At 36.3% G+C, this 27,203-nt stretch overlaps 1 protein-coding gene across 6 annotated transcripts; it reads left to right on the forward strand.

Annotated features, from left to right (window-relative positions):
• Nucleotides 1-27,105, forward strand: BCL2L13 (BCL2 like 13). 6 transcript variants are annotated; one of them, XM_087935079.1, is made up of 8 exons: nt 25-139; nt 1,285-1,517; nt 3,964-4,145; nt 6,375-6,476; nt 6,909-7,065; nt 9,481-9,550; nt 10,645-10,788; nt 22,328-27,105. In XM_087935079.1, exons 3-8 carry the CDS (start codon nt 4,025-4,027, stop codon nt 23,135-23,137), a joined length of 1,404 nt encoding a protein of 467 aa, XP_087791205.1. In that variant the 5' UTR covers nt 25-139; nt 1,285-1,517; nt 3,964-4,024; the 3' UTR covers nt 23,138-27,105. The 6 variants fall into 6 exon arrangements, with proteins under 6 accessions (XP_026572446.2, XP_087791205.1, XP_026572520.2 ...); XM_087935080.1 differs by lacking the exon at nt 25-139 and adding an exon at nt 184-232; XM_026716661.2 differs by lacking the exon at nt 1,285-1,517 and having other exon boundaries at nt 1-139.
• The last annotated feature ends 98 nt before the right edge of the window (nt 27,106-27,203 follow it).

Raw genomic sequence — 27,203 nt, forward strand, 5'->3', positions numbered from 1 at the left:
TGTTGCTGCGCGCGCAGCACCGACAGGCGCCAAGGGTCACTTTCGAGGGAGTGTCGCGCGCCCTCCCCTCGCTTTGACCTCTGCCTCTTTTTTTTTTTTTTTTTTTGGTTTAAATTGGTCTCGTCCTCGCGAGACTCAGGTAAGAAGGCGAACGGTCAGGAAAGCCTCATCCTCTCCCCCACCCCGCACGTTCACTTCCCAGAAGGGGAGTGGAAGGAAAAGCAGCCTCAGGGTTCGTTCGCGCGTGGTTCCTCTTTGGTTTGCGTGCCGTCCCGAGGGTGCTGAGCGGTTAGTTGTGCGCTCAGGGGGCGACTGATCCGGGAGTGGCGGGAGTAATGGGAGGTCGGAGCCCTGATACGTGGGTGCGTTGGAGAGGGGTACTCCCTTATCACCGTTCCCCCTTTCTCTCCCCCCCCCACTTTTCCCGGTTTCCCCCTCCCCACTTTTACTCGGGTCGCCCCATGACGGCCGCTGTGGGGCCACCCCTCCCAGTCACCAGACGCTTCCCTTCATCTCTTGTGTGCCCCAGACTCCTCAGAGTTAGCTGGGGAGCATGGGTTTTTAGTAGACACGGTTCTGTGCTGAGGGTGGGAGCATCGTTTGGTCTCAGCAGGTGGAACTTGGCCTGGCATGGTGCCTTCAGTGGGCCTCGGTGGGAAGGGCGGGGCTCATTCCATTCCTCTTGCCCTCCCCCCCAAGATTTCTGTGAGCTGCAGCCTTTTGGGAGACTGTGGAGGGGCCCCCGAGTGTCTTTTTCCACTTAAAGGGAAGAAATGGAATGGGAAAAGGGGTACATGGTCTATGATCCGGTTACGGGGGTGATAGGGTCCACTTTGTCGGCTGATAGGACATCTGATTTACAGATTAATAGAGTTGGAAGGGACCTTTGAAGGTCATCTAGTCCAACCCCTGCCAAAGCAGGAGGCCCTACATTTGTTCTTGTTTTGCCGGCCATAAGGATTAAAAATAATGTGGCCTAAAAGTTTTTGTCTGGGAGAAACAATCAGTTGATGAAATAGCCTTGTGCTTATGCTGGGAGTACAGTACATACCTTTACAGAGGTAACTGTTAACCATTAATCAAGGCCTCCTGGTAGACCAGACCAAGAAACCACAAGAAGGAGGGAAAAAAATGTTATTGGCCATAATAACAGAACTTTTCAAGTCTGATTTTGCTAGTTCCTCCTCTTCCTCCCTCCTCCCTTTTGCCTAAATAACAGTTCTTTCATGTTTCCATAAAAGTAATCTTCCTTACTCTCTGTAATAACTCTAACTCATTTGGTAGGAAGAGAAGAAAAAGCACAAGACATTCAAAATAATTGACCATAATCCGTTGGGATACAGAACTCTCTTGCGGGCAATACAATTTGCATGGGCAGAAAAGGAACAAAAACCAATAGTGACTTGATAACTGAACGTGGGTATAAAGTTTTGAATGGAATAGAGGCTGAGGTCGTCTGCTTAGCCTAAATAAAAATGATGTCTATAGAACAGTAAGGCCACCTATCTGGAGAAGAAGTGAGTAAAAAGAGGTGTTGTAGGAAATAACTTCAAATATTTGCTTTCTTATAAACGGAATGTTTTTGTGTGATTGGCCAGTTCCCCTGTTGTAGTCATTTTGTAACATCCCAAAATTTGTTCCAATTGTAACAAATCGTTTTACAATCATTGTAAAACATGTAACAGATTTCTCATCTCAAAGTATTTGATAGATTTAAATTGATCCTTAAGACATTAAAGAGGTGTTTTGCCTACCTCATTTTTTCATAATGTTAATTAGCTTTATATAGTCATATAGTAATAGGAAAATTATATACACTATTAAACTGAGAACAAGCAGATAAGTATTTTTTTCACTTACAGTAATTGAGTGAAATCATGAAATAATTATGTGTCTGTGCATGTACGTGTATGCATGCCTTCGAGTCAGTATTGACACCTTGCAACTGACTGGACTAGTTCATGCAGTTTTGTTAGCAAGATTTCACAAACAGTTTGCCATTGACTGCTTTCTAGGGCTGAAAGAGAGTGATTGGCTCAAGGTCAAGCAGCTGACTTCATGTTAAGGCAAGGCTAGAACCCACAGTTATGTGTGGAGGATAAGCTACACAATTCCAGAAAAAAGATAACTGCTTTAAGGGTTAGAAGAGAAAGCAGGCTTATTAGAATGATAAAAACTGCAAACTTATTACTGACTGGCTTCCTACAGAAAAATAGCTGATCAATTTATTTGCATATTTTATAGTATAAATTTCAGTAGAAACATCTGCACCTAAAGACTGCTGCTGTAAAATAGTAAGTGCTAGAATGACAAACATGGCCAATTGGATTCATCTTTACAAAATTTCAAAATAACTTGAATAATAGCTGATTGTTATTGGAATATATTAAGCTGTTCATTTGTTTAATTAGACATTTAAAATATAGTTCACAAAACATCTGTTTTTTAAATGTATTTTGGCAGGCAATTCTTGGGCTGATTGCAATTTATCAGTTGTACAGACTGTCTAAACCAGCATTTCCAGACAGCTAATGGCTGTAAAGGGCTTTCTCAAGCCCTGACCAGACAGCTGACTTTCCTGCTTTCCTATTCAGTTCCTCCAATTGTTGATCAACTATCCAACAGGCTGTGGGAAACACTCAGATACAGTTGTGCCCTCTGTGCCCCATCAGGGAAAAAAAAGAATGGGTCAGGGGCAAACACCCAAAACCTGAAGAGTGGAGGATGCAGATGTGAACAGACAAGTCCAAAATGACCAATAGGTTGAACTCACTCTGCTCCTTATAGGTCATGTAACTGTCTGTGGCAAAGCAAGGCAGATTGTGCACATCTGCAAATTGTCATCAGTTGCTGTTAGGAAAACTCTTAACACCAATACTTGTAACCACAATATAAGGTTGCTTACCAAGGTTGAGGATAAGAGGAAGAGAGAAATATGGCAAAATAAAGCACAGTGGGAATTGTTTGTACAGTATTGAAAGGCAAGTGGGCAAAGACCTTTAATCATCTACAAGGACCCTAATACAATCTATTACAATTTATGTAATGAAGTATTATTTTAGAGGCTGGTATAGGTGCAAGTCACCAAATTAGGAAACCCATTAGTATTTTTTGCCAAGAACCATTTCAGATCTCAAGTTGCTTATTAATTTTCAAGAAGGCTATTAAACTTGAATGCACATTTTTCCAGTCCTATGTTTCATGTTATTGCAGTTAAAAAAAACCACAGGAAGAAAGTGTAAATATTAGAAATAGTAAATATGAAAAAGTTACTTTCATACTATTTATATGATGTTTTTCCTGTTTATCTATTTCTAAACAAATCTCTGATGGAATTTCTTGTTATGTTATTCAGGCAAGAAGCTTAGTAAAGCTGTGTCAATCTGTAGAGGATTTTATAGTAGAATAGAGTTCAAAGGAGCTGTTTACACTATCACATTCCATGCAGGAATCCAAATTAAAATATCCATGACTAGTAGCTGTCTGGCCCCTGATTGAACATATATAATGAAGGGATGTTTCAGCTCTCTGGGCAATTGTTTCATCCTAAACATTCTCTCCTTTTTTCATTTATTGCCCTCCTCTAAACTATTCCAGGTAGTTCAGAGTTATTAGAATAATGTCTGACCAGTGCAAAATAAAATACTTCTTTTAATATAATCTAACATTGCATTTGCTTTTTCTAAACCATTGTCACACCTATGAGTCATATTTAGTTTGCAGTCTCTTACTGCTATTCCAAGATCTTTTTTCACAAGTCCTGTTAGCAAGTCAGGTGATCCTAAAATACATGTAATGATAAATTTGACAACTTGCTATAAAGTTTATATAACTTTTTTCCTTATATATTTATGTTGATATGTGAATATGCAGTACAATAATAAATGTGTGCTGACATAATTGTAAATAATCAGGATATGGTTGCAAATTTCAAAAATTAAATGTGTGTTTTTCTTTATTTAGATTTTAAACAAAGAAAATATTACGTGGGCCATAATCCTACGGAACTTTGGAAGCCAACTCAATGGCATCCTCTACTGCTGTACCTGTAGGTTTTCATTATGAAACAAAATATGTTGTCCTCAGTTATTTGGGTCTCTTGTCACAGGAAAAGCCTCAGGAACAGCCATCTCTGTCTATTGAAGGTAAGGTACTCAGTTGCAGTTAAATATGTAATAAATGGAATTTAAAAATATTTTAAAAATGTAAATTGTGAACACTGTTTTACTGAACGATAAGGTAATACACCAAAGCCTGGTGCTGAGAAAAAAGGTAGTTATTGATATATTTTTAACTTAAGTAGCATTGTGTACATTTGAAAGGGTCTTAAATTTACTTTTAATAATTAATTCGTGCCCATTGGGACCGGTCATCAAAATAATTTTACTAATTCTAAATGTTAAGTATATGAGATGTGTAATTATTAAATAGTTTGTGGTAATCATAAGAGTTAGTTTTATCTCTAAAGGAAAAAATACCTTTAATACATACTTCATACATGTGAACCATCAAACAATTCTGGAACATTAACAGTTCATTTCTAGTTTTGTGGACGGTATTGTGCATGTGAATATTATTTTGGTACTGCCCTACAATAAGAGGAAATTTTATAATCCTTTGAAACAGGGCATGTTGTTCTATATATTATTTTACCTGTATGGTGTTAAATCTTTACAGAATCATGGCAGTAGATAACAAAGCAAAATACAATTCCATGTTGTTGTAAAGAACAGAACGCCTCAGGTTCATAACCAGAAACAACAATTAATGCACAAAGAATAAGTAAATGAATGAATAAGCATCAAAATGCTGATGGCCATTCCTTGAAGATCCTGCAGAAAAGTTTGATCTTAGTAACTTATAGAAGCAACCACTGAGGAGGCAATCTGTGTTCTAGAGGAAAACTTTTCTAGAGCACTGGTGCCATGATGGAAAAAGGGTACTTTGTAGTCTCAGTCTTCTCAATGACCTCTTAAAATGTTGCAGAAATTTGTAGTTATATAAGAGTGTGTGTTCTTCATAACCCACCCACCCCCCAAAATAGGCTTTTTGTGAAATGAGACACTGCCATGAGACACCAGTCTATGGCAGCCAGAAAGTTTTACTTGGATTAGTGAAACTTTCACTCTAATTTTCTAGAGGTGGGAAGATATTTTTCTTCTGCAAACAGCTTTTTGAATAAGAAGGAAAAAATAACAGAATAGTAGAATATTCTAGCTAAGAGAGTATACTATTTAAATAGTAAATGTAAATAAAACTATTAATATGTGCATTGTTCTTAGAATGTCCCTACGCTCAGTCACTCAAGTCCTCTTCATCTCTCAGTTGGATTATTGTAGCACATGGAGCTGCCCTTGAAGAGTATCTGGAAGCTTCAGCTGGTATAGAATGCAGCTGTGTAGGCACTTCTTAGTGCCCCTAGGATGGCCCATGTTACACTGCTGTTGTAAGCTGTATTGATTGCCAGTTTGCTTCCAGGTCCAATTCAAGGTGTTGGAAGCCCTTAATGGCAACACCTTGCCCTTTGTGGCATGAGTCCAGGTTATCTGAAAAACCAGCTCATCCTGCTGGGATTAGCCCGCCTCACCCAAGTTGGCAGAAAAGGCATACTGCAAGGCCCCATTGATCAAGGAACTTCAGCTGACAGAGTCCAGGAGAAGAGCCTTTTCTGCTGTGGCACCCGCTCTCTAGAACATCCTGCTCCCCCCCTCCTTGAGATGAGATCTGCATCCTTCCTTCTGGCCTTCCAAAAGGATTTGAAGACCTGGTTCTGCTAGCTGACCTGGAGCCCCAATTGATGAGTGGTATCTTGGAGTTGGTTAATGGATTTAGCCAGACCCCATCTCTTGCCCAGGCACGCATTGCTCCCTTTGTTTCTATCTTGATTAACTGAATTTTAACTGAATGGTTCTTATTGTTTTAATTTTTATATGGTATTTTAATTGTAGGACTGTTAAACTGCCTAGGGTTGCCTTGGCAAGATGAATGGCATAAAAATTTAATAATAAATAAAAATTAAATAATATTCCAAGAAATTAAATATCAGCTTTGCAGATATTTATAGGTATAGACGTCACTTTAATTAGTCTTAATGTTCTTCCAGTTCCCATTATTATATATGTATTTACAGCACTATCCCACTAACGTGAATGTAAAAGGATTCAAAATAGGTGTAGTGTTCCTTATGATTAGTTTTCTTCAGTTTTCTTCAATGTATGATTAGTTTTCTTCAGTTATGCTTCACTGTTTGAAAAGTTTGCTTAAATTCTTCCATGCATTAAGTACACAATCTTAACTTTCTAAGTTTATGATAAAATAGAATACATTTGCTTTAGTGCAGATATGATTGATCATTGCTACTTATCCATGCACAGAACCATCTGCATTCTCACAAGCGGTAGAAAAAGAGATCTTGGAAAAAGTTAAAGCCGAAATTGAAGAAGAATTGAAACATCTTGATGAAGAAATTTTGGAAGGTCTGTACATATTGGTATACTTTTCTTCCTGTGTTAGTAATGTAATGAAAAGGTATTATTTTTTCCTTGTTCCCAGAGAAAATACTCTTAAAACAAACATCATTACCATGATTTGACCACTCATTTACCTTGTTAATCACAGCTTTTGAAATATTTGATATAAGGGTATAATCCAACAAGATTTAAATTACCTGTTCTGACAATTTTCATTGGCGGTTGAGCGGGCATGAATAAAAATAGAAATCCTGCATATTATTACTCTGTTTATTTTAGTATATGATGGGTTGCCTTTGATTTTTCTGTACTTCTATTGTATTCTTCCTGAGCTGTATTCTTACTAATATACACTTTAATGAATTTCTCTTTTTATAATATAATGTTTTCACTCATGATATAAATCCTTCATAAAAAAACTCTGCTGTTTATTTTCAGCTTTCACTACAACTGGCTTTGACTGCCACACGTCTCCAGTATTTAGTCCTGCAAACCCAGAGACTTCAATTGAAGACTGCTTAGCTCACCTTGGAGAGAAGGTATTCCAAGAATTGAAAGAACCCCTTGAAAAGGCATTAGAGATTCTACTTAGCAAGTGAGTTCTCATTTGCTTTGCTCAGCAGGAAGGTACTTGCTCTTAAAATTCTCACAATTTTGATAATGCTAATATGACTGAATTTTGCACAGCTTTTTGTTACCTTAACTGACTTGCTCTCAAAAGTATGTGCTTGTTGATTATTGCAGGAAACGAATAACACTTTTTCTATTATTTAAATCTGGAATTTTGATCCAACACAAAGAAAGCACATTTTTATATCTAGTGGCCAACAAAATGAAAGGTTATTTATTTAGCATATAGCATATTATACATGGACTAGCAATATAAATGTTTCAACTAGATTAGTACAACCCAGTAAAATATAAATGTTTAAAAGATCTATGTTCAAATATCAATGTCTAGGTCATCTAACCATTGAAGCACAGCATTGTTTATTAGATACTGGATGCTATATGATATCTTTGTATTTTAGGAACCACAAATGTTGCCAAACACATAGTGGGTATACATTTTTTATTAATATTGCTTCTCTATTTTCATAGTGGGAGCACTCCTGACATTTAATAAGATATCAAGTAGAAAATAATAGAACTTGCTGTAATGTAGATAGCAATATATGTTAATGTTAGGTAGAAAATTGATACCTTGCTCAGTAGCACCCACCCACAGTACCTGCCCATATCTCTCACCTGATGGTTTACTTGACTGGGACACAGTTTCAGTGCCTCTTCCTACATTGTAGTCACATGAAGTCCTTGCCTAACAATCCTTGCTTAATGACAACAAGGACTGCCAGGATTGCTGTCACTAACTGATGCAGTCACATGACATCACAGTTTATGACCACATCAGTGATGGAAATTTCTGCCCCAATTGCTATTGTAATCTGAAGACTGTCTACTCCTTTGGTCTCTTTAGCTGCCAATTACCTGTAATACTCTCAATCTCCATAAATTAGAAAAAGAATTTCTGCAAAACATGCAGTTGGTCAGAAAAGCAGTTTCCACAGCTTAAAATGATATTCTGCAGTATTCCATTGGTAAAACAGCAATTATATTGTAATATAGGATTAAATATTTCATTTTTTTATGCCAACTGGATGTTATAATTAAACATATAAAACTCCAGATAATCTGGAACACGCACTCACTGACACCGTAAACCTTGTTTATTTAATTAGGAGTGGACGTATTAAATATAATGCTATAAGTGATGTAGCATCTATCCAACCTTAGTTGATCTGAAAAAGCTAAGCAATGTCAGAGCCACTTAGTTATTAGAGGAGAACTTGGGAAGAAGGAACCAGACAGTGGGCTGGACTAGGAAGCTGGAAGAAGAAGGTAGTGTCAAACTACAAGTTGGGAGCCATAACACTTGGGTTTTGATTGTTGATTGTTATCTTTCCATATGAATGTGTGAAACTTAGTACAAGGAGGCAAAATATTTGAAGTTAACAAAAATACAATCAAGACATTCTTGTTTATTTTGAATGAGTTTAAATCCTTGGGGCAAAATGAATTGCATTCTGCGGCATGGAAGAAATGCTGTTGCTCTGGTTAAACATTTCTGTATTGTACAAAAAAATCAATGAATTGTGGGAAACTAGAGGTGGGAATTGTCCTTATCTTTATACAGGGGAGAATGTGATACTGATACTTGGGAAAATTCTAGAGGTTATCATGAAGTGGTCATTATGTGAGAACCTTTAAAATAAATGTGGTGGGCTAGTTAATATAGAAGTAATAAAATTAAGTTGCTTGCAGAATTATATCCATTTTTTCAACAAAAATGTAAATGATTGGAGAGCTTGAAATGGCTTGCTTCTATTATCAAACTGCATTAATATCTGTGATTTATCATACAAATCAGAAAATTTTGGCTTCTCTGAAGAAGGTAAATAAGCCAGCTTTTAAATACACAATTTGAACCTGATTTTTAATTAACTAGAATGTATTGTGGTTAAATAATGGATTTTAACTGTAGCTAATTTTAATCTAGATTACATAAGATACCATATATTAAAACAATTTTAATCTTCCATTTTTTCCCTGAGGAGTATAAAAAGACACTTGTGAACTATTCAACTTTTCTTAGGAAGTCATTGCACCCTGAATTCTGTATGAGAATGATGGGATGCAAATTAAAATATTTAAGTTTTTGACAAAGTCCGTTTATGAGTGGAGGGCAGTTGACACCTGCTCAAGACATGAATTGTGGCAAAATTTGGTTAACAAGGTGTTATGCTTTTGCTGTTTGCTTTTCAAAGTCTGAATATTTTTTATCAGTTTTGTGATTTAATGCTAATAGATTGAATCAACTTCTTGAAATTAGCTTTGCTCTTTTTGATTGTATTAATATAATTAGTTTAGTAGCATATAGATATAATGAAAATTGTTATATTTTTGCCTTTCTTTAGTTTCATTATCTTCACTTTTGGTTTTTCTTATTCAGGCCAGTGAATTATCAGGAATACAAAGAGAGGACGCAGGAAGCAGCAAGTCATGCTAGTGGATGGAGCAAGGTAATGACCAGCTCACTTTTAAAAAATTCCTTTCAGTGGATATTGAGTCCGTGCCAGTTGAATTACCTGAAATATAAAATACCCAGTTTCTTAATTCATAGTTAGATTCAGAATGAATGAATGGATGGATGGACAGACAGATTTATTTAACTTGGCTAGCTAGTGATGTCTGCAGCATTCATTCCTTTTCAGGAACGTCTTCTTTGAGACAACTCCGCTTAACTAGTAATTAGTTGACAAAAATAATTGTTGTTGAGTAAGTTCATTACATATTCAATATGATTTGTTTACAGTGCATATTAATTCATGTATATGAAGCTTGAAGACATTGGAGTAGGCGATATGAAGGATAAATAGAAATCAGTAATGCTAATTAAAAATTATGATCCAGAAAAGGTTCTGTTTGATTCCAGTAGGTTTTTTTTTTTTAAGACAAGGCTTTCAGTATACTGCCTTATCAACAAAGAAATACTAGCATTGCTTTCTGACCCAAAACTTGTAAGTTGGCTGTAGCTTTTATTTACACTTCATTGTATTAAGGGCAGAAAACAAAGGAAACAACTGTTGGGCAATATTTAATTTTCTTCACGAAATGACTAGAGAAGTCATTTAGATGTTTAGGTTAAAGTGTCAGTAATATTTTGATTAGATGTAGTTCTACTCTCCTTTCCATTTAGTAATCTTAAAAATGGGGGCTACTTTTAACTCCATAATTCTGCAAAACTGATAACAAGTGCTTGAAGGAAATTCTGAGATAATGTAAAAAACAAAAAAGCTTAATTTTGATAAGCAATGAATAAAGAAACTTATTATGAGATAAATTAGCCTTCTGGACAATAACATAATCAACCAGTATTCTATTGAGTATTCTAATATTCTTTCAGATGTGAACATGTTAAGGTATTGACTTCTTCCTCTTATAAATAATATATGTATATTTTTGATGAGCTTTTCTTCATATAAGTATACTGTGTATGCTTGCATGAATACTGTATGCCCACACACAAATGCATAACATACATAAGATGCTTTAAATGTAGAAAACCTTGTCATTATGCCACAATGTTACAGTCCCTGGTCCTTATTTCCTCTAGGTTTTAGTGCCCCTGGTGATACTTCAGAAGTTCTTGGTAGAGCTGTCCAAACGGGGCCAAGAGCCACTTGGTGCACTTCTGAATTTTGGAGTGATCTACCTGGAAGATTATGTTGCAGATTATATCATCCAGCAAGGTGGATGGGTAAGACAGATAATATTTGACTATATATTTCTTCTGAAATGACAGCTTCAAGTATGTTTATTTTAGTGAGACAATGGCTTTAACATTTAGCTGTCCCTAAAGCATATAGCTTTTCTTTTGAAAATAGCAGAGAATGATCAAAGATTTTGTTAAAACTGGCTTTAAAATTCTCACTAGTCTCTGCATGAGACAAAGCTTATTCCTAAATATTTTTTTTCCCTGTGGAGTTTAACTTAATCTAATCTTCAGGTTTTGGAAGAAGTATCAAACAGCAAGAAGCAATTTCATTGTATCCATTTATACTAAACTTTTGTGACTGTGATACATTCTATAAATTCTTTTTCATTTTTTATTTTCTGATGATGTTTTCTGGAGTTTTCTTCCCCTTTTTACATTTGATATTTATACTATTCTGAGTAGAAAATTCTTTGGCTTAATTGTATTTTCTTTTAAGCATCAAGATTTTCTTTCTCCAATTTTATGAACTATTAAATATTAGGAAATTACCCTTCTAAAATCTGGATATTTATTGTTCTGCAAGAAATCAGTTTCATTTAAAATGTTATTTAAAGTAATGTTGAATGTTTAATGAAGCCTGCTTGAAACATGCAGTTCATTTCCTTTTTCTCTTCTATTTTTGCAAAAGTTGTGAAGTGGCGCTGAGGGCACCCAGATTATTCCTTACTGGGAGGCAGAACAACACTAGATTTAAACAGAATTAATCTGGGATTAGTGAAATTATCTCCCAGTAGTTTTAAAACCCCTCTATATTTGATAATATAGATTGTCCTATTATGTAGGTTATGTTCTATTTGATTTGTTACACATTTCTTTCTCATTCTCTCCCCCCATTTTTTCTCTGCCTTGATATAACAAATAATTTAGAATTTCATTTTTTGAACTACACTTGAAGTATGAAGCAGGATTCATATATCCAGCTACAAGCTTAAGTTTTAAATTTAATGAAAGTTAGTTTCCAGTTGTCTTTGGCAGGCAAATAAAACTTTGGGGTTGCTTGTATATTCATGCCATACTTAACAGTGGAATTATTAAGCAGCCAATATATTATTTTAGCAATCCTAATGTCTGCTAGTTTTTCCCACAAATTGTTGGAGAGATGCAGCTTCTAATTTAAACGCAGGGCACACACTATTTCCAACAGAAGCAAATCATGCTGTGGTTTGCAGTATAACTATTTTAGGTTCTCCAAAGGACCAGACCAGGGCCAAATCATACCAGAGAAAATCTGTATGGTCACCAAAATTTAGCATTAATCTAATTTACTAAATGCAGCATAAATCTACAATTAGATGATATACTTAATTGCTACTGGATTAGAAATGAATAATTAAAAGCTCTATTTCATCAGCTGTGGGTCACTTGTGAGACATTTTAGCCATCCAGGTAGTTCTTGACTTACAAATTATGTAACAACCATATCACTTAGTGAAGGGAGGCCTGGCTCTAATTGTGATTGTACGGACTATTTGTATGTGGTTAAATGATTAAGATGTGTGAATGTGTAATTATCCAGTTATATTTCTCATTCAATAATTCATTTTGATGGGGTTACATGTAGCTTTTATTCCTCAATATATTTGATGTATATTTATCTACATATGTACCAAACTACAGAGCTGTTCATGAAAATTTAGAGAATTCTATTTCTAAGAAATTAGGAATGTTTACTGTGGAACACTGTTTATAATTACTTTGGTTTTAATTATTTTAATTATTAAATCTCAGTGCGTAATCATTCACTCAAATACAAGGGTTGCTTAATGTCTTTATGAACTGGCTGTTTATACCGAGATGGATCGCTAACAAGTCAGAGAGACTCTCCAGAAGAGCTGTGGTCTCAAAAGTCTCATCTTGTAGTTAAAGATAATCCTTTACCAAAGGTGCTGGGTTGGTCTGCATCTGTACCAGCATGGATGGATGTAAGATAAAGAGCTAATAGAGCCACAGCATAAACAAGGCACACAGATGTTACTATCACTTGGGCTTTGAGCATCTGGATAACTTGACAAAGTTATGCTGGAAAGTAGTAAGCTGTTATCAGCTCCAAACACCCTTTTTTTTTGTTCTCATAAAACTGGATGCCTGGAAGAAATAAATTGCTTCACAGAATTTTTGAAATTATTAAAGCTTTTTGCATATAACTACTTTTGCCAAAACTCTTCTGTAAATTAGGACTTTAAACTAATTGTGCTGCTTAGAAACGCTGAAAGTGATGTTGGAGTAGAAAAGGGGAGCAAATCTTGTTTTAATTCAAGGACTAAGGTGGAGTCAATCCTTCTGAATTGACTATCATTACTAAACCTTTTGGACTTTCTGGATTATTTGTGAGACTTCGTGGCAGTGCTGATGTAGCAGTTCTATTCCTTCCTAAGTGGGAGTTGTAGTAGTTAGCATGAGAAGAGAGGTTGGTTTGGAGATTGTGCCAAATGTGGATTGCTATGAGGCTTTTCTTTTTCTCACTATCTTTCTTTTTTTAATAAAGTTTTATTTGGGTTTTCACACATACAAAATACAAGTAAAACATCTTTTTTGAAAATAGCATGGTCCCGGGTTGAACTTCTTTATACAGACACAAAACTCAATTTCATGCTCCTTTTTGTGTTCTATTCCATATCTTATACTATTCTACATTTTCTATACAGTTTTTCCCCTCTTTTCATTTTCTCAATTTTATTTTGATTATCTCATCTCAATTCAAATCATTATATTTATACTTTTGTCTGTTCTGTTTCAATTTCATATCGCAAGGAGGGAACTTGGGTTTGATGTAGTTGGAGTTTATCAAAAACGAACTCATGGTCATTAATTTGTGAAGTGCAAAAATACTAATTTTTCTCGCGCTGTCGTTTTTCTGGGCTTGACGAGGCCCCTCCCTCCTGCCCCTTCCTTCCTTCCTTCCTTCCCTCCCTGCCTCCTCCTCTCTCCCCTCCCGCCCTGTTGTCACCTTTATATCTTTTAATTATATCCATTCAACTTATTTAAACTTCAATATATACCTTAAGTTTATGACTTTCAATATAATACATAATACATAACTTCCAATCGAATTCTACTTGGTACATTCTTATAATACACACTATATTCTTTAAAAAAAAAGAAAGATTGTAAATATATGTAATTATAAACCCTCATTCCATTCCAGTTCAGTTCTATCATTGATAATCATTAAAATCTTAACATCTTTAACACTTCTTTTCAATTAAATATCATACTTCCTTAAAAACACATATAATCTCCATAATTAATTTTTCCCTTATTTCTCTTCACATATATTTTATAAATCATTAAATATACCTTTTGTTACATTTATTTATTGACAAGCATTCCACTGAATCCACTAGCTATTTTATCATACATTGTTTCATATTTTCTAAAATTATTTCTGTTTCTAATATAACCATACTATCTTATGTACCTTTGCAGAATCCCTTTTTCCATTAAATTTTCACCCATTATCTCTAAATAGGCCCTGTTTCTCTATATTTTGCTTCTGTCCTTTATAACTTCTTTTCCTTTCTTTCTTCCCTCTCATCTTCTCCCTCCCCTTTTTACCCCCTTGTCTCTCTAGTTCTAATTCTTTCTTCTGCATTTCCCTCTTCTGTTGCTTTCTGATTTTATACTTATTTTTCACTCTATTTGGGGGGGGGGGTGTTTTTCCCAATCTTAAACTTTCCATTCTCTTTCCCCCCTTTCCTTCCCCCCCCATCTAAGATTACTTGTTCATTAAAGATGGCTTCTTCTTTGTCGCAATCTTCTTGTTCTGCAGGCATTTCTTGTTGTTTCTCATAATTCCAAATCTCCATTTCTAAAAACTGAAATACAAAGCCAAAAGAACCTCTCCCTTCTTGTGCATCTTCTTTGTACTTTTTAAGTTCCATTTTCAGTTTTTCTAAAAGTGGAGCCATTTTAAACAATTTTAAACAACCACCCGATTGATTTTAGTCATTCAAAACAATAACCAAGAATCCAGAAATCATCAAGTAATCCAGATAGTCCTGAGTTATATCTTCCTATTTCTTTTTCGACTTTCTCTTCCTGGGGTTTTTGTTGCGATATTTCAGTTAGAATGTATCTTTTGGAAGTCTTGTTGAGATTTTGCTGTAAGTTCTTTTTTAATTCCAGGCAGTCTCCTCCCTTCCAGATCCTGCCCTTTTATTCTTTTTCTCTCCTTTCCTGTTTTCAAAAGCTTTTAATTATCCAGAAATCTTTATTATCCCTTTGACTTTTTATTTTCAGCATTAAATGCCTATTGATGTCAAAGTGGATTTTTTTCCAATTTCTTGCTTAAGTCTCTTAGCTGTCAGTATAGGAAAAGGAGAAAACCAAATCTTTTCCCTTTTCTCTCTCCTTCGCAGCTTAAAAATCTTCTTAGGGAACAATGTTATTGTTTTTTAATAGTTTCAATTCCAGGGTACCTTTTTTGTTGCTTTTGCTGTTTGACCCGGCCAACCAAAACGTTCTCTTCTTATCTTCCTCCTGCACATTCTTTTCTGGTCGAGTTCTTCTTTGTGGTGGCCATTTCTGACCACCGTTGCAACTGCCTTCAGGAAAGGGAGTAATGGCCAGCTGGGGAGGAGAGATGCGGCTCTCCTCAACCCTGCAGGCAGTCTCCCCCCTCTTCACCACCTCTATGGGGTGGCTTAGCCCCGAAACCAGCCAGCTCGGGGCGCTCCAGCGGTAAGCACAGATTGAAGCCTCGCAGAGACAAGGTTTCGGTCTGTCGCTGAAGAAGCTCAAACCGGAAGCCTTTTCTCACTATCTTTTGACGTTTACTTAGATCTTCACTTTGGGCCAGGCCACTGATGCAGTGGAACTTTTGATCCCTCATATAGGGGCTGTCGGGGTCTGAAGGAGAAGAAATTAGGAGAAGCTGAATCCAAGCAAGACTAAGTTGCTGTTTATGCAAAAACCCAAATGTGGTGGACTGTTGTCTGGGGTTGCAGGACAGGGAGGCTCTTTCTCAGAGGACAAAGAGATATTGGGGCTGGGGAATGTCTGGTAGGCAGTAAGATAGCAAGGATGGACCATTCCTAGCAATTCCCAGAGCATATCTATAGCTATGCAGACAGTTGTTTTAGTCTGGTAAGATTCTGTCTGTAAGCAAACAATCCTAAAGAAACTACTTAGAAGTAACTCCATGCATTCTTGGTTCTTTGGGCCTGACGTTAACTATCTAATTTTCTGTCTGCTCCATTGGTAATGTGATGAGGTAACACTTTCTCAAGAAGCAGACTCACAACATGGGAGGTTGTCAATTTATATACCTTCAGCTATTTTTAGATATATAGTTGGAGGCCATGGCCAGTGGGACTTTGGTTCAGCTATGTCTAATGTGCCAGTTACAGCCTTTCCTGATAACAGTGATTGGTGGCCGTGTCATCTTCTGTATAAATTATTTCAATTTGTTCTACTAGGAAACTGCAATTGGTGACAAAACACAGCAGTTCATTTATTGGTTGATGAGAACTGCTTCTCACTTACAACACCACTGTTACAAATTCTACATTGGTTACAGTAAGCTTTCAGGTACAATTCAAAGTGCCATTTTTTTTACCTATAATGGCCTAGATGGCTTGGACCAACTGCTTTAAGGACCATCTTTAAACATAACATAATTGCTCAGTTTAAATGTCACATATAGGGAAGTTGAAGGTTTTTTCTCAGCAAAAGATGAAGGTCTGAAGCGAATTCTTTTCAATGGTGGTGCCTATTGCGTGCTAATATTTAGAAGGGTGGTCAGAAATGCTGTTTAGAATAATTATATCTTATTGAGAGATGCCTATGATAGTATGTTTTTGGTATTTTAAGATACCAAAATAAATCATTTTAGGCTGTGTACCCCAAGAGTCCATTAAAAGTGTGGTCGTATAAAAAGTAAATAAAGACTATTTCTACAAGTACTTTCCACATGCTTAACTAATTTTAATTGACGGGGAGGAATATTAGGTCAACCAAAATGGGTCTCAGCTCACAGAAAATGGACAATACACTATTTTTGTTTTCTTTGTAATTGGTTTCTTCATACTGAAATGCTTCGCTTTTATTTTTTTGAACTGAAATAACACTTGCATAAAGAGTGAGAAACAGTTAGAATAAACTAGCATTAAGATTTTAAAACTATTTCTACATATTGAAGGGCAACAGAGATGTAGTAGAATAAACTAGCATTAAGATTTTAAAACTATTACTACATATTGAAGGGCAACAGAGATGTAGTTGCAATTCAGTCATGTCTATGTAAGCAGTAAGTATTGACCTAAATTAATGTGTCCACTAATTCACTGTTACCAAACATTACATAGATTTGAGTGATTTCTGTTGACTCATTCATCTTGTTTGTTTTTCTTAAGGTAGTATGCAAGTATTTTCAGAGATGAAATGTATGTTTTTAATAAGATAGAGACCAGCCCTTTGGCGTTTTTATAGCAAAGGTTACTTTTCAAGCAAAAAGGGAAAGGTTTAGTATTTCTCCTCGAGTTAAATTAAAAATGTCCACTCTAATTTGGCAGCAGCTTAGCTTCACAGATGCCCCAAAGCAGTATTAAGGCACAAGCTGATGTGTGTACTCTCCCTTTCCCTTATTCCATTCACTCACTCTCTCGCCTCTGTGGGCAGCATCTGTTTTATGAGAAGCTTCTCTTGGAAAACTGCAAAATAGGAACAGTAAGCTTGGGTAAGCTCTTTCTACTGAGGTGATATATGCTTTTAAATATCCTTTCCCTCATTTTCAGTACTGCATGGACTTTTGGAAAAGGACATGTGAGAATTATCAGGATTGAAAATGACTAAATATTGTTATTTGAAGATTATTTTTCTATTGTCTGGTATTTACTTGTGGGTTGTACTGCTTTTCAGATCTTTGCATCATTAAAATCTTTGGAACTTATAATATATTTTAATTTAAAGCACAAAATTGAATTGGCAGTGCATAATTCAGTATTTTTTGGTTTTGGATGAAAGTTTATAGAATGATCTGAAAGATTCCTTCACTGCTACAGATTGTATGGTTGATTCTTAAATATGGTATGCTATTTTACTTTGTTTTGGTTCTAAAATTGGCAGTGTTTAAAATTCTGATGATTAAATTATGAGAAAATTTATTTTCCACTTAAACCATAATTGTTTGATTCCTATTTCTATCTGTGTTACTTTCCAGAGTCCAGTCCAAAACCCTATGGGTTTTTTGAGACTTAATATTTCAAGATTTTGACACTAAATGACACAGCAAAAATATTAGAGGTAATGCTAAACCAAGATAGCAACATACTTTGAAGATACTTAGATATGATAGAGTGTGAGCATAATATAGTAGTAGAATAATAATAATATGCACTCAGATTTAGTTAGGGAAATTAGATACTTATTTCAGGAAAATTGGTATATTCTTATGAAACAATTGATACAAAATTTTCATTTGGCATGTGGAATATTTTATACTACATACTACATACAACAACTACTCCTGTTTTCCAGGGATTGATTTATTTGTTTAGTTCTTTCTTTCACCACAGTGATTTAGAATGGGAGCTAGTGGATTTTAATCAGCTTGATGTATCGTGTTTGATAGAAAGAAGCCTATATTATAGCTTAGGCTTTCTTTTCTGCAAACTGATTTTAGATGAAAACGTGGTTTTTGGCATGATGACTTGCAAATATTAAATAAATTTAATAACAATAAATACATAATTAGAGAACTTCTCATTCAAGAGATGGAAGTGAACAAAGAAGCTGCAATAGCAGCTACATAAAAGAATTCTCCAGGGTTAACGGTTAACTTGTCCATTACCCTGGGATTTCCTGATCCGATTTCTAGTGTATAAGCAACCTCCCTACCCACATTTTTTTTCAGATATATTGAGATACTTAAATGTGCAAGGGAGTTTCAATATTACCCCTATAATTAAAGAGGACGATCCAGTCCCAGGCCACTAAAAACATGTTTATCATTCTTATTCTTGATTGCAGCACTTCTGAAATTGCCTAGAAAATTCTAATAAGGCAGCCTGAGATTGGATGGGCATATTGCTTTTTTAAAATACAATATTTATGCTTTCATTAATTGCCCTTACATTCATTTTTATAAAGAAATGTTGATTAACAATACCAAAAACATAAAGCATTGAGAGGTAAAATGTAATATAGGATATAAAATAAATAACATGAAACATTAACATGATTATGTAAACATATGGATATGACCCACATCTGATCCTACCGGCTCTTGCTGATAGTCAGTTCCTGATATTAAAGAGGAGCAGCTACAGTTGAACGCTGGAGTCTACAGATATTTTTTTTGTGTTTGATATAACAGCTTTACCGTGGGCATCTTTGGATGCAGTATCTTATTTTACTGGCATCTTAAAGACAATAAAAAGCCTGTAATTTGCTTCATTTTATAAATATAAAAGGTTTTTGTAGCCTGTGGTGCAGCTCAGAAATGGATTAACTGAAATGGAAGAACTATACAACTTTCCTCTGTGAGCTCAAGAATATAATTTGCATTAAATTACTCAGCTTTACATTTCATGCACATCTGTTGTACACATATTTTAATGCTCTGGTCTTTAGGCATACTTTGGTAGAAAAGGCTCTTGGTTCCCTGGCAACTTTAACTGCCTATAGAACCTCTTTTTGTGGGATGTTGTTACTTCTAAGGAATAGGTGATTATGTTCTCATCCTTATTTTCTTCAGTTTCTTGCCATGAAACCTGCAAATCTGCATGTCAGTGTTGCAGTTAAGTCTGTTTTATCATCATGCCTCTTTACAGTCTTTTTTTTTGACATTAAGAGAGGATTTTGCAGTAAATGTATAGCCGTTTGTTGGGATCCCATCAACAAATGGAGTATAGTCATTAGATTTTGAATAAATATATATAAATTGTCAAGTGTTTTACCAAATACATTACATTCTTCCCCTAAAAAGGATGTAGGGATGGGAAGAGAAAGAACAGCAGCATAATGCCCACTCCTTTTAAAGTTAAAAGAATATATTTTTTCTTCCCTGTCTTTCTAGACTATGTTTATATTTGTCTATCGCTATATTTTTACTAGTAGAGTAAAAAGCTATTTTCCGGGGAACTTGGCTCCTGAAATGTGTAACAATTAAATGAATTACCTGTACTTCTTCTAGGGATATTGGATTGTGTTGTTTCCAAAACATAAATATTATTACTGAAAAATTAACCTAATTTTAAGCTTCCTTGTAGCGGTACTCTATTTCAGTAGATATGTAGAATTTAAAAAACTTAGCTAGATTTACATTAATTCACAAATTTAGCATTTAACTCTACTTTATGAAACATTTGCACTTCTTGAGAAGGATGACTCTGATGTCCTGGCATATCTGATTCAGTAAAGAGAGTGGTAGAATATCCCCTCCAGAAAAAGGTTTTCTGATGTATTATTATCCATATCCCTTAATTTTCTTCTGATCTCTTAAGCTTTCCGTAGTAAAAGTAATATCTGATGGGAAAATGTAACCGTGCCATGTCCTAAATTAGAGAGAAATATGGAAAGTTTTTCCCACAAGGTGCTATCAGAATTATAAATGCTACTGCGCACTTCATTTGTTTTATGTTTTTCTATGCCAAAGCAAAGGGGGAGTAGAGCAAGCCAACCTAGAAACATGTAGAACACAGAGGAAAAGGAGCCACTCATGAGTGAATAACATGTACTTTTTCTCTATTAGGCCATTCAGCCCATATGACAACTTGATCACTGAAAAGGAATGATAGGAGATTTGCGAATAAATGCTTGCTGGATGGCTGCCGGCCAGTCTCAGTCCAACTGTCTGAATGTGCTACATTCTATTAGCACAGATGGATGGATGTGAAAACTGGCCATCGGTGAAGTTCTAAGAGCTTTCCCTGAATAATGGATGAATGTTTCTGTCCTAATGGCAAACAAGACTGCATAGTCTGTGGATTTCGCTTATTTTTCTACATTGGCATAATTATTTAAGTACTCTTAATTCAAATAAAGTACATTAAACTTTTTAAAACTATGTTGAAATTTTATAATAGGTTTCTAGAATTGGGAAAAAAATAAATAGAAAACATTGTTACTTTTTTGTTTGATCATGAGATTATTGTTAATTTTGGAAGGTATTAGAATGTAGAGCTGGGCAAAGATGTGAATTTGTGGAGGATAAAATTTAAGCATGCACATAGTATGTATTGGAAATATATTGTACAAATTGAGATATATTTTTTTTCAGGATTGCATATGAACAGTGGAGGGCAGCATTGTAAGCTTAGGAAAAGATAAATCTGCTTTAACGTCTACCAAAGGATTTCTAACCAATCCAGCTATGTTCTTAGCTCTTTGAATCTGTGTGTTGAGATTCAAATACTTAACCTCTTTTTGTCTTGGGGAGTGGGGGTTGAAGCTAAAGCATTTGAGTATTATTATTGCATTCCTCTAATCCTCTCCTACCCAATGAAACTCTTCAAATGTGTTGATCCATAAATAGAATGAAAACATGGTTGAATTTGAAAATCTGGTACTGACCCAAATAGAACAAATAAGTTATTCTTACATTTAAATGCCATATCATGGAGTTTGCATAAATGCACTACAATGTAAAAAGCTGTTCCAAGTTTTATCACTTTTTCTATGAATATAAATTGCCTAGATTTTTATTCAGTAGTAACATTACTGTTTTGTTTATTAAAATTCAGAACTTGGTTATAATACCAGTAAGCGCTACTGCATACAGTTAGTCTTTGCTTAACAACCATTTGTCCAGCGACTATGCCGAGTTCTGATGGTGCTGAATGAGTGATAGTTGTGACCAATGCTTGAAGTGGTTGCAGTGATCCTATTGTCACATGACATTAAAAAAACAGCCCTCATTTACAAGTGCAGCACTTCAATTCTCTCTACCTGCGACCTCCCACCATCTCCACTCTGTAATACTATCACCCATCCCTGCCCCTCCTAACTGACCGTTGCCATCTTCTTTCCGCTGCTGGCCTAGGATCCAGGCGCTATGCAAGGACGGAGCTAACAGAGGAAGCAGGGCAATGATGAAGCAGTGGCTCGCTGCCATCTTTACCCAGGGAACCTCTGCCTGCACCACCACCCTTCCTTCTCCACTAGTTCCATTCCACTACTTCCTCCTTGGCTGGGCTCCTTTTGGCAGACAAAGCTGCCAAAAGGTTGTGCTTGCGACCCACATCCCTTGGCTGCAACTTCTCCCAGTGCCTGGGTCCTGGGCCAGCAGTGGGAAGAAGGAGACAGTGAAGGTCAGAAGGAGACAGTGGGATGGCCAAAAGGGGAGAGATGAGGAAGGAAGAGGGGAGTGGGGAGAGTTGAAGCTGAGGCAACTGTGGCAGAGATCTTAATCTAAATATGGTTCAGTCCTCACTGAATGACCACAATCAGGACTTCTGGGACTGCCAAGTGAGCACTACCGGTATTTCAGATTCCTCTAGCTGTTAAATGAATATATATTGCTTAAAAGTGCATGTTCTGAACTCTGATGGTTTTGATGACTGCTATTTCCCCCTCCACTCAGGGAACCGTTTTTAGTTTGGATTCTGAAGAGGAAGAGTTCCATGGAATCATTGCTGAAGACAGCAATGACATCTACATCCTAACTAGTGACAACTCAGGCCAGGTGAGCCCACCTGAGTCACCCACAGTAACATCATCTTGGCAATCAGAGAGCTTACCCGTTTCTTTGTCAGCCAGCCAGAGCTGGCATACAGAGAGCTTGCCAGTTTCATTGGGGCCCGAGTCCTGGCAGCAAGTAGCTATGGATCCTGAAGAAGTGAAAAGCTTGGACAGCAATGGAGGTGGTGAGGAAAGGAGTGAAAACAACTCTTCAAATTCAGATATTGTACATGTTGAAAAGGAAGAGATACAAGAGAGTGTTGACGAGGCAGCAGTGTCAGCAGTGGGCCTGCACACAAGTGCTAAAAAATTGAGCTTGCCAGCGGTCCCAGCTGCATTGCTGAAAATGGAGCCAGAGGCTGAAAGCTTGTTGATTAAAAGACTAAGCCCTTCTGCACCTTTGCCCACTGAGGGTCACAAAGAGGGGAGCGTAGTGGAATATCCTGAACCTGAACCTCTGATGTTGAGTAAAACTGCCAAACAACTAACTCCCTCAAGTGAAAAGGCTTCCCCCATGCCTGAAAAAATACAGCTACCAGAAGAAGAAGCAAAACTACCAAGAGAGAGCTATTCTGAAGAAAAGTCTGCTGATGGAGAGGAAAAACCCCTTCTTTTGCCAGAAGGCAAATCCCTTCTGCTCTATGGGGGGGCAGCTGCAGTAGCTATCCTGGCTGTCGCAGTAGGTGTAGTGCTGACACTGAGGAAGAAGTAGTCACCTCTTCTCATCAGAGATACTGCTTGGATTGGTTGCATTGACTAAGGTTTGCTATACCTCGTGTTAATGAGAAATCTGTGTAACGTGACAGGAAGGTGGGGCATGAGTTTACTGCTAATTCTAGGACAATCATGTTTTTAGTGGCCTGGGACTGGATCTTCCTCTTTAATTATAGGGGTAAACTCCCTTGCACATTTAAGTATCTCAATATATCTGAAGAAATTGTGGGTGGGGAGGTTGCTTATACACTGGAAATCGGATCAGGAAATCCCAGGGTAATGGAAAAATTGTTAACCCTGGAGAATTCCTTTATGTAGCTGCTATTGCAGCTTCTTTGTTCACCTCCACCTCTTGAATGAGAGATTCTCTAATCATGTAGCTTGAGGCTACTTCGTACCCTTTTGTCTCAGCTTCCTCAGGTACTGCATTGCTCCCAAGTTTTATGATTAAACCCCTAAAGCTATGAAATGAAAGCCTTCCCATGTAAGGATGAAAGTATAATGCATTTTGGAGAAAGGTAATGTTGTTTTTCATCATTGTACATTAGGCATTTTTGTGATCTGCTATTGTTGTGTCTCTGTCCCTATCCTTTCCCTATCCCCTCATTCATCCAGCTTTATCGTGTCAGTTTAGTTATCAAAGATACACTCCTTTCATGTAAGTACCTATCACCATGTTGATGAATGCAAAAGAAGAAAATACTTCCATGCGATGGGCAAACAAGTACAAGGCCTTGACCTGACAACCATTAGTTTAGTGACTTACGACCATTTTTTCCACACTTAATGACCATTACAGCATCCCCAGGGTCACGTGATCCAAAGTTGGGTGCTTGGCAGCTGGCATTTATTTATGGCAGTTGCAGTGTCCTGGGGTAATGTGATCACTTTTTGTGACCTTTTGACAAGCAGAGTCAATGGGGAAGCAAGATTCATTTAGCAACAATTTATTAACAACTGCAGTGATTCACTTAACTGTGGCAAGTAAGGTCATAAAATGAGGCAAAACTTAACTGTTTTGCTTAGCAACATAAATTTTGGGCTCAGTTATGGTCGTGCGTTGCATACTACTTCTACAGATTTAATTCAAAATTGTGTTTCAAAATGCAGGAAGTATAAATAGAAGATTTGCTGTTTCTCAGAAAAAGATACTTGCTTTAGAAAGTTTAAAAACAGATGCTATAATGCATTTCTGCAAGTTCCAAAACACTTTGTGTCTAAACCTGAAGCAGTATGGCCCTATGAAATTCCAGAATTTAAAAAGATTAAAATCTGATTTGTTAATTCAGTTGCAAGATTGGAACACTTAGTTTACTTTTATCATTAAATTCAAAATCTTCAAGGAAATGACTCAGCAGTGCATTTTCCCAAAAGCAACTGGACTTTCTTGGGTTTTTCCTTGAAAGCATTTTGCTTCTCATCCAAGAACTGAAGAAGCCTGGATGAGAAGCAAAACGTTTTCAAGGAAAAAAACCCGAGGAAGTCCAGCTGCCTTTTGGAAAAGCACCTTCGGAACAACCATGACCTGGATGATTGGGAATGTCCATAGACATGAAATAGCATTTGTTTCCAATTTCCAGTTTCCTGGCCACTGGAGGAAAAATGATTTGAAACCATGACTTGTATAGCTCATGTAACTTTTCAGGTAACTTTTTGTATGTGTAGACAATTCCTTTCTATTCCATCAGCTATAATTGGGCCCAGGAGAAAATAAATAAAATTGATCATTCACGTCGAATTGTTATTTTGTGTGTGTTGGAAAGCTCTGATGGTGACATTGTCATCAAAAACATAGTACCACAGGTTTTTACTTGAACATCGCAGCAGCCTCTTTTTACATTTTTGGAGATGAGTTACAATTTCCTCTTTCCCATTAAATCTGCTATTAAAAAAAAATCAAATTTGATGATAGAGTTGGGAGTGTTTTAGTTACATCCCATCTCTAGTTAATATGCATGTTTGAGAGACTACACATTTGTGTTCACATACTATAGAACACTTGGTGTAGTAATATAGTATTTACAAGCAAGTCTTGTTTAAATATACTTGCACTTTTCCACAGTACTCTTCATTATGCATTTTTCAGAATGAAGTGCCTCAGTATGTTCCTGTGGGGTTTAACTGTTTTTCCCTTTGTCTTCTGCCCAAAAATATAGTTGTAACCCAGGTTACTTTTTTGTGATGGGAGCAGGAAGATGGAGGAAACTGATATTGGACAAATTGAATAATTGCTGCCAGTATGTTTCTGATACAAGTATTGCCGCTAAAAGATTGCTATATATTTCAACTCTATCTGCATCCTCTGAAATAAACTTATATTGATTTTTACAGTAAATTACGGAGGAAATACAGGTAGTCCTTGTCTTACAACAGTTCATTTAGTGACTACTCGAAGTCAGAACAGCGCTGAAAAAAAGTGACGATTTTTCACATGACTCTTGCAGGATCCCCATGGTCCCATGATCAAAATTCAGACACCTGGCAACTGACTCATATTTATGATGGTTGCAGTGTCTTAGGATCATGTGATCACTTTTTGGGACCTTCTGATAAACAAAGTCAATGGGGAAGCCAGATTTACTTAACAACTGTAATGATTCACTTAAGAACTGTGGCAAGAAAGATTGTAAAATAAGGCAAAACTCACTTAACAAATGTCTCTAACAGAAATTTTGGACTCAGTTTTGGTCTAAGTCGAGGACTACCTGTAATCAGTGTAAGTTTAAATATCAATCCATTTTGTCTGATTTCAGCCATGTCTATTTGAACAGGAGGTAATGGACTGAACACCTGAGATACCTTCTTACATTTCCAGGATGATTACTTATAGCCACGCTCATTCATAGGATCCAATATCTCAATCAATAAACAGTGAGTGCTAAGCATTAGAATTAGGGGGAATTATGAATTGATCCTTTCAAATATATTACAACTTGGTTATAGATTACCTAATTTCCGAATTTAAGGGGGAAATCCTCCAGTTTGAATATTGGTGCTTCATAATGGACTAGACCTTGGTTAAGATGTGAAAACTTGTATTTGGTTTTTTGGAACTGCAGTTATTAATTCTGTAGAAATCATTACCATATATTTCACAGTGCTAGTGAAATGAAGACAAAGTAAAGGAATACCAGTAGGATCTCAATACATGTCATGTAACTGTCACTTCAAAATATTTTGTTCTGCAATAGCTATAATGTTGTTGGACTAAATGCTGCAAACTACACTTACTTTCTCCTTCCTGCTGCTTCCATTGGGGGAAAAGGCTACTGAAATACTAGTTTCCTTCATGTGGATGTACTTTTTGGTTCCTGAACTTCCTGCTGTGGATGTCCTGCAAAAGTTCTTGAAAGCAAAAGAAGTGTTCTGCTTGCTTAGTGTTTTGCACAATAAGCTGGAGCGGGGCAATTATTTTAACAAATAGATGCTTCAGTACCCACTTGTGCATATCTGAAGCATTTCTACATTGTGACTTTTAATCTGGTTGGAAAGCTGCCTGTCTGACCTTGTTTGTACATTGACCCAGGAAAAGAGATTTGCCTGTATTTAAGGCTTGAAAACCTTTCCAAGAATTCATAGAGCCCTAAAATAACCCATACTAGTTAAAAAAAAATAAGGCATTGAATGATTTCTTCTTGAAATACTGTTTTTACTTTGTGCTAACAGTTTCATGAGGAGCGCAACTCTTCTTCCTAGCATTGGACATGTTGAGGCAGAGTGGTATTTCCTTAAGCTGTATGACCATAATTATTTCCCTGGAGCTATTTTAAGAAACACGAGGAGGAGGGCAGACATAATCATCTTATTGTTACAGGCTTCTATATAAATTGAAAAATACTGCCTCAAGTGTTAAAAACAAGTGTTCCTACTGTTTATAAAAGATTATCTGTATTTTTGCTTGACCAATAATCTCAAGTAAGACTACACCCTTATTTGTATTTTATTAAAGTTAAATTTTGAAGAAAAGGTGTGTGGGTTTTTATTAGCTGGAGCAAAACATACTATTTTAAAATTTTATTAGTTGTAAAGAAAGAACGGCTGTAAAATGTAGTAGGCCTTCCACA

This window comes from Pseudonaja textilis, chromosome 5 (genome assembly GCF_049901715.1).
Source record: "Pseudonaja textilis isolate UNSWEBS1 chromosome 5, rPseTex1.2, whole genome shotgun sequence".
Taxonomy (NCBI): domain Eukaryota; kingdom Metazoa; phylum Chordata; class Lepidosauria; order Squamata; family Elapidae; genus Pseudonaja; species Pseudonaja textilis.

Bases quoted from the DNA above. Each gene is read 5' to 3' on its own strand.
- BCL2L13 (XM_026716661.2), top strand. From the start codon at position 4,025: ATGGCATCCTCTACTGCTGTACCTGTAGGTTTTCATTATGAAACAAAA. The intron at 4,146-6,374 runs GTAAGGTACTCA...ATCCATGCACAG, and splicing joins GCCATCTCTGTCTATTGAAG to AACCATCTGCATTCTCACAA. The intron at 7,066-9,480 runs GTGAGTTCTCAT...TTTCTTATTCAG, and splicing joins TTAGAGATTCTACTTAGCAA to GCCAGTGAATTATCAGGAAT.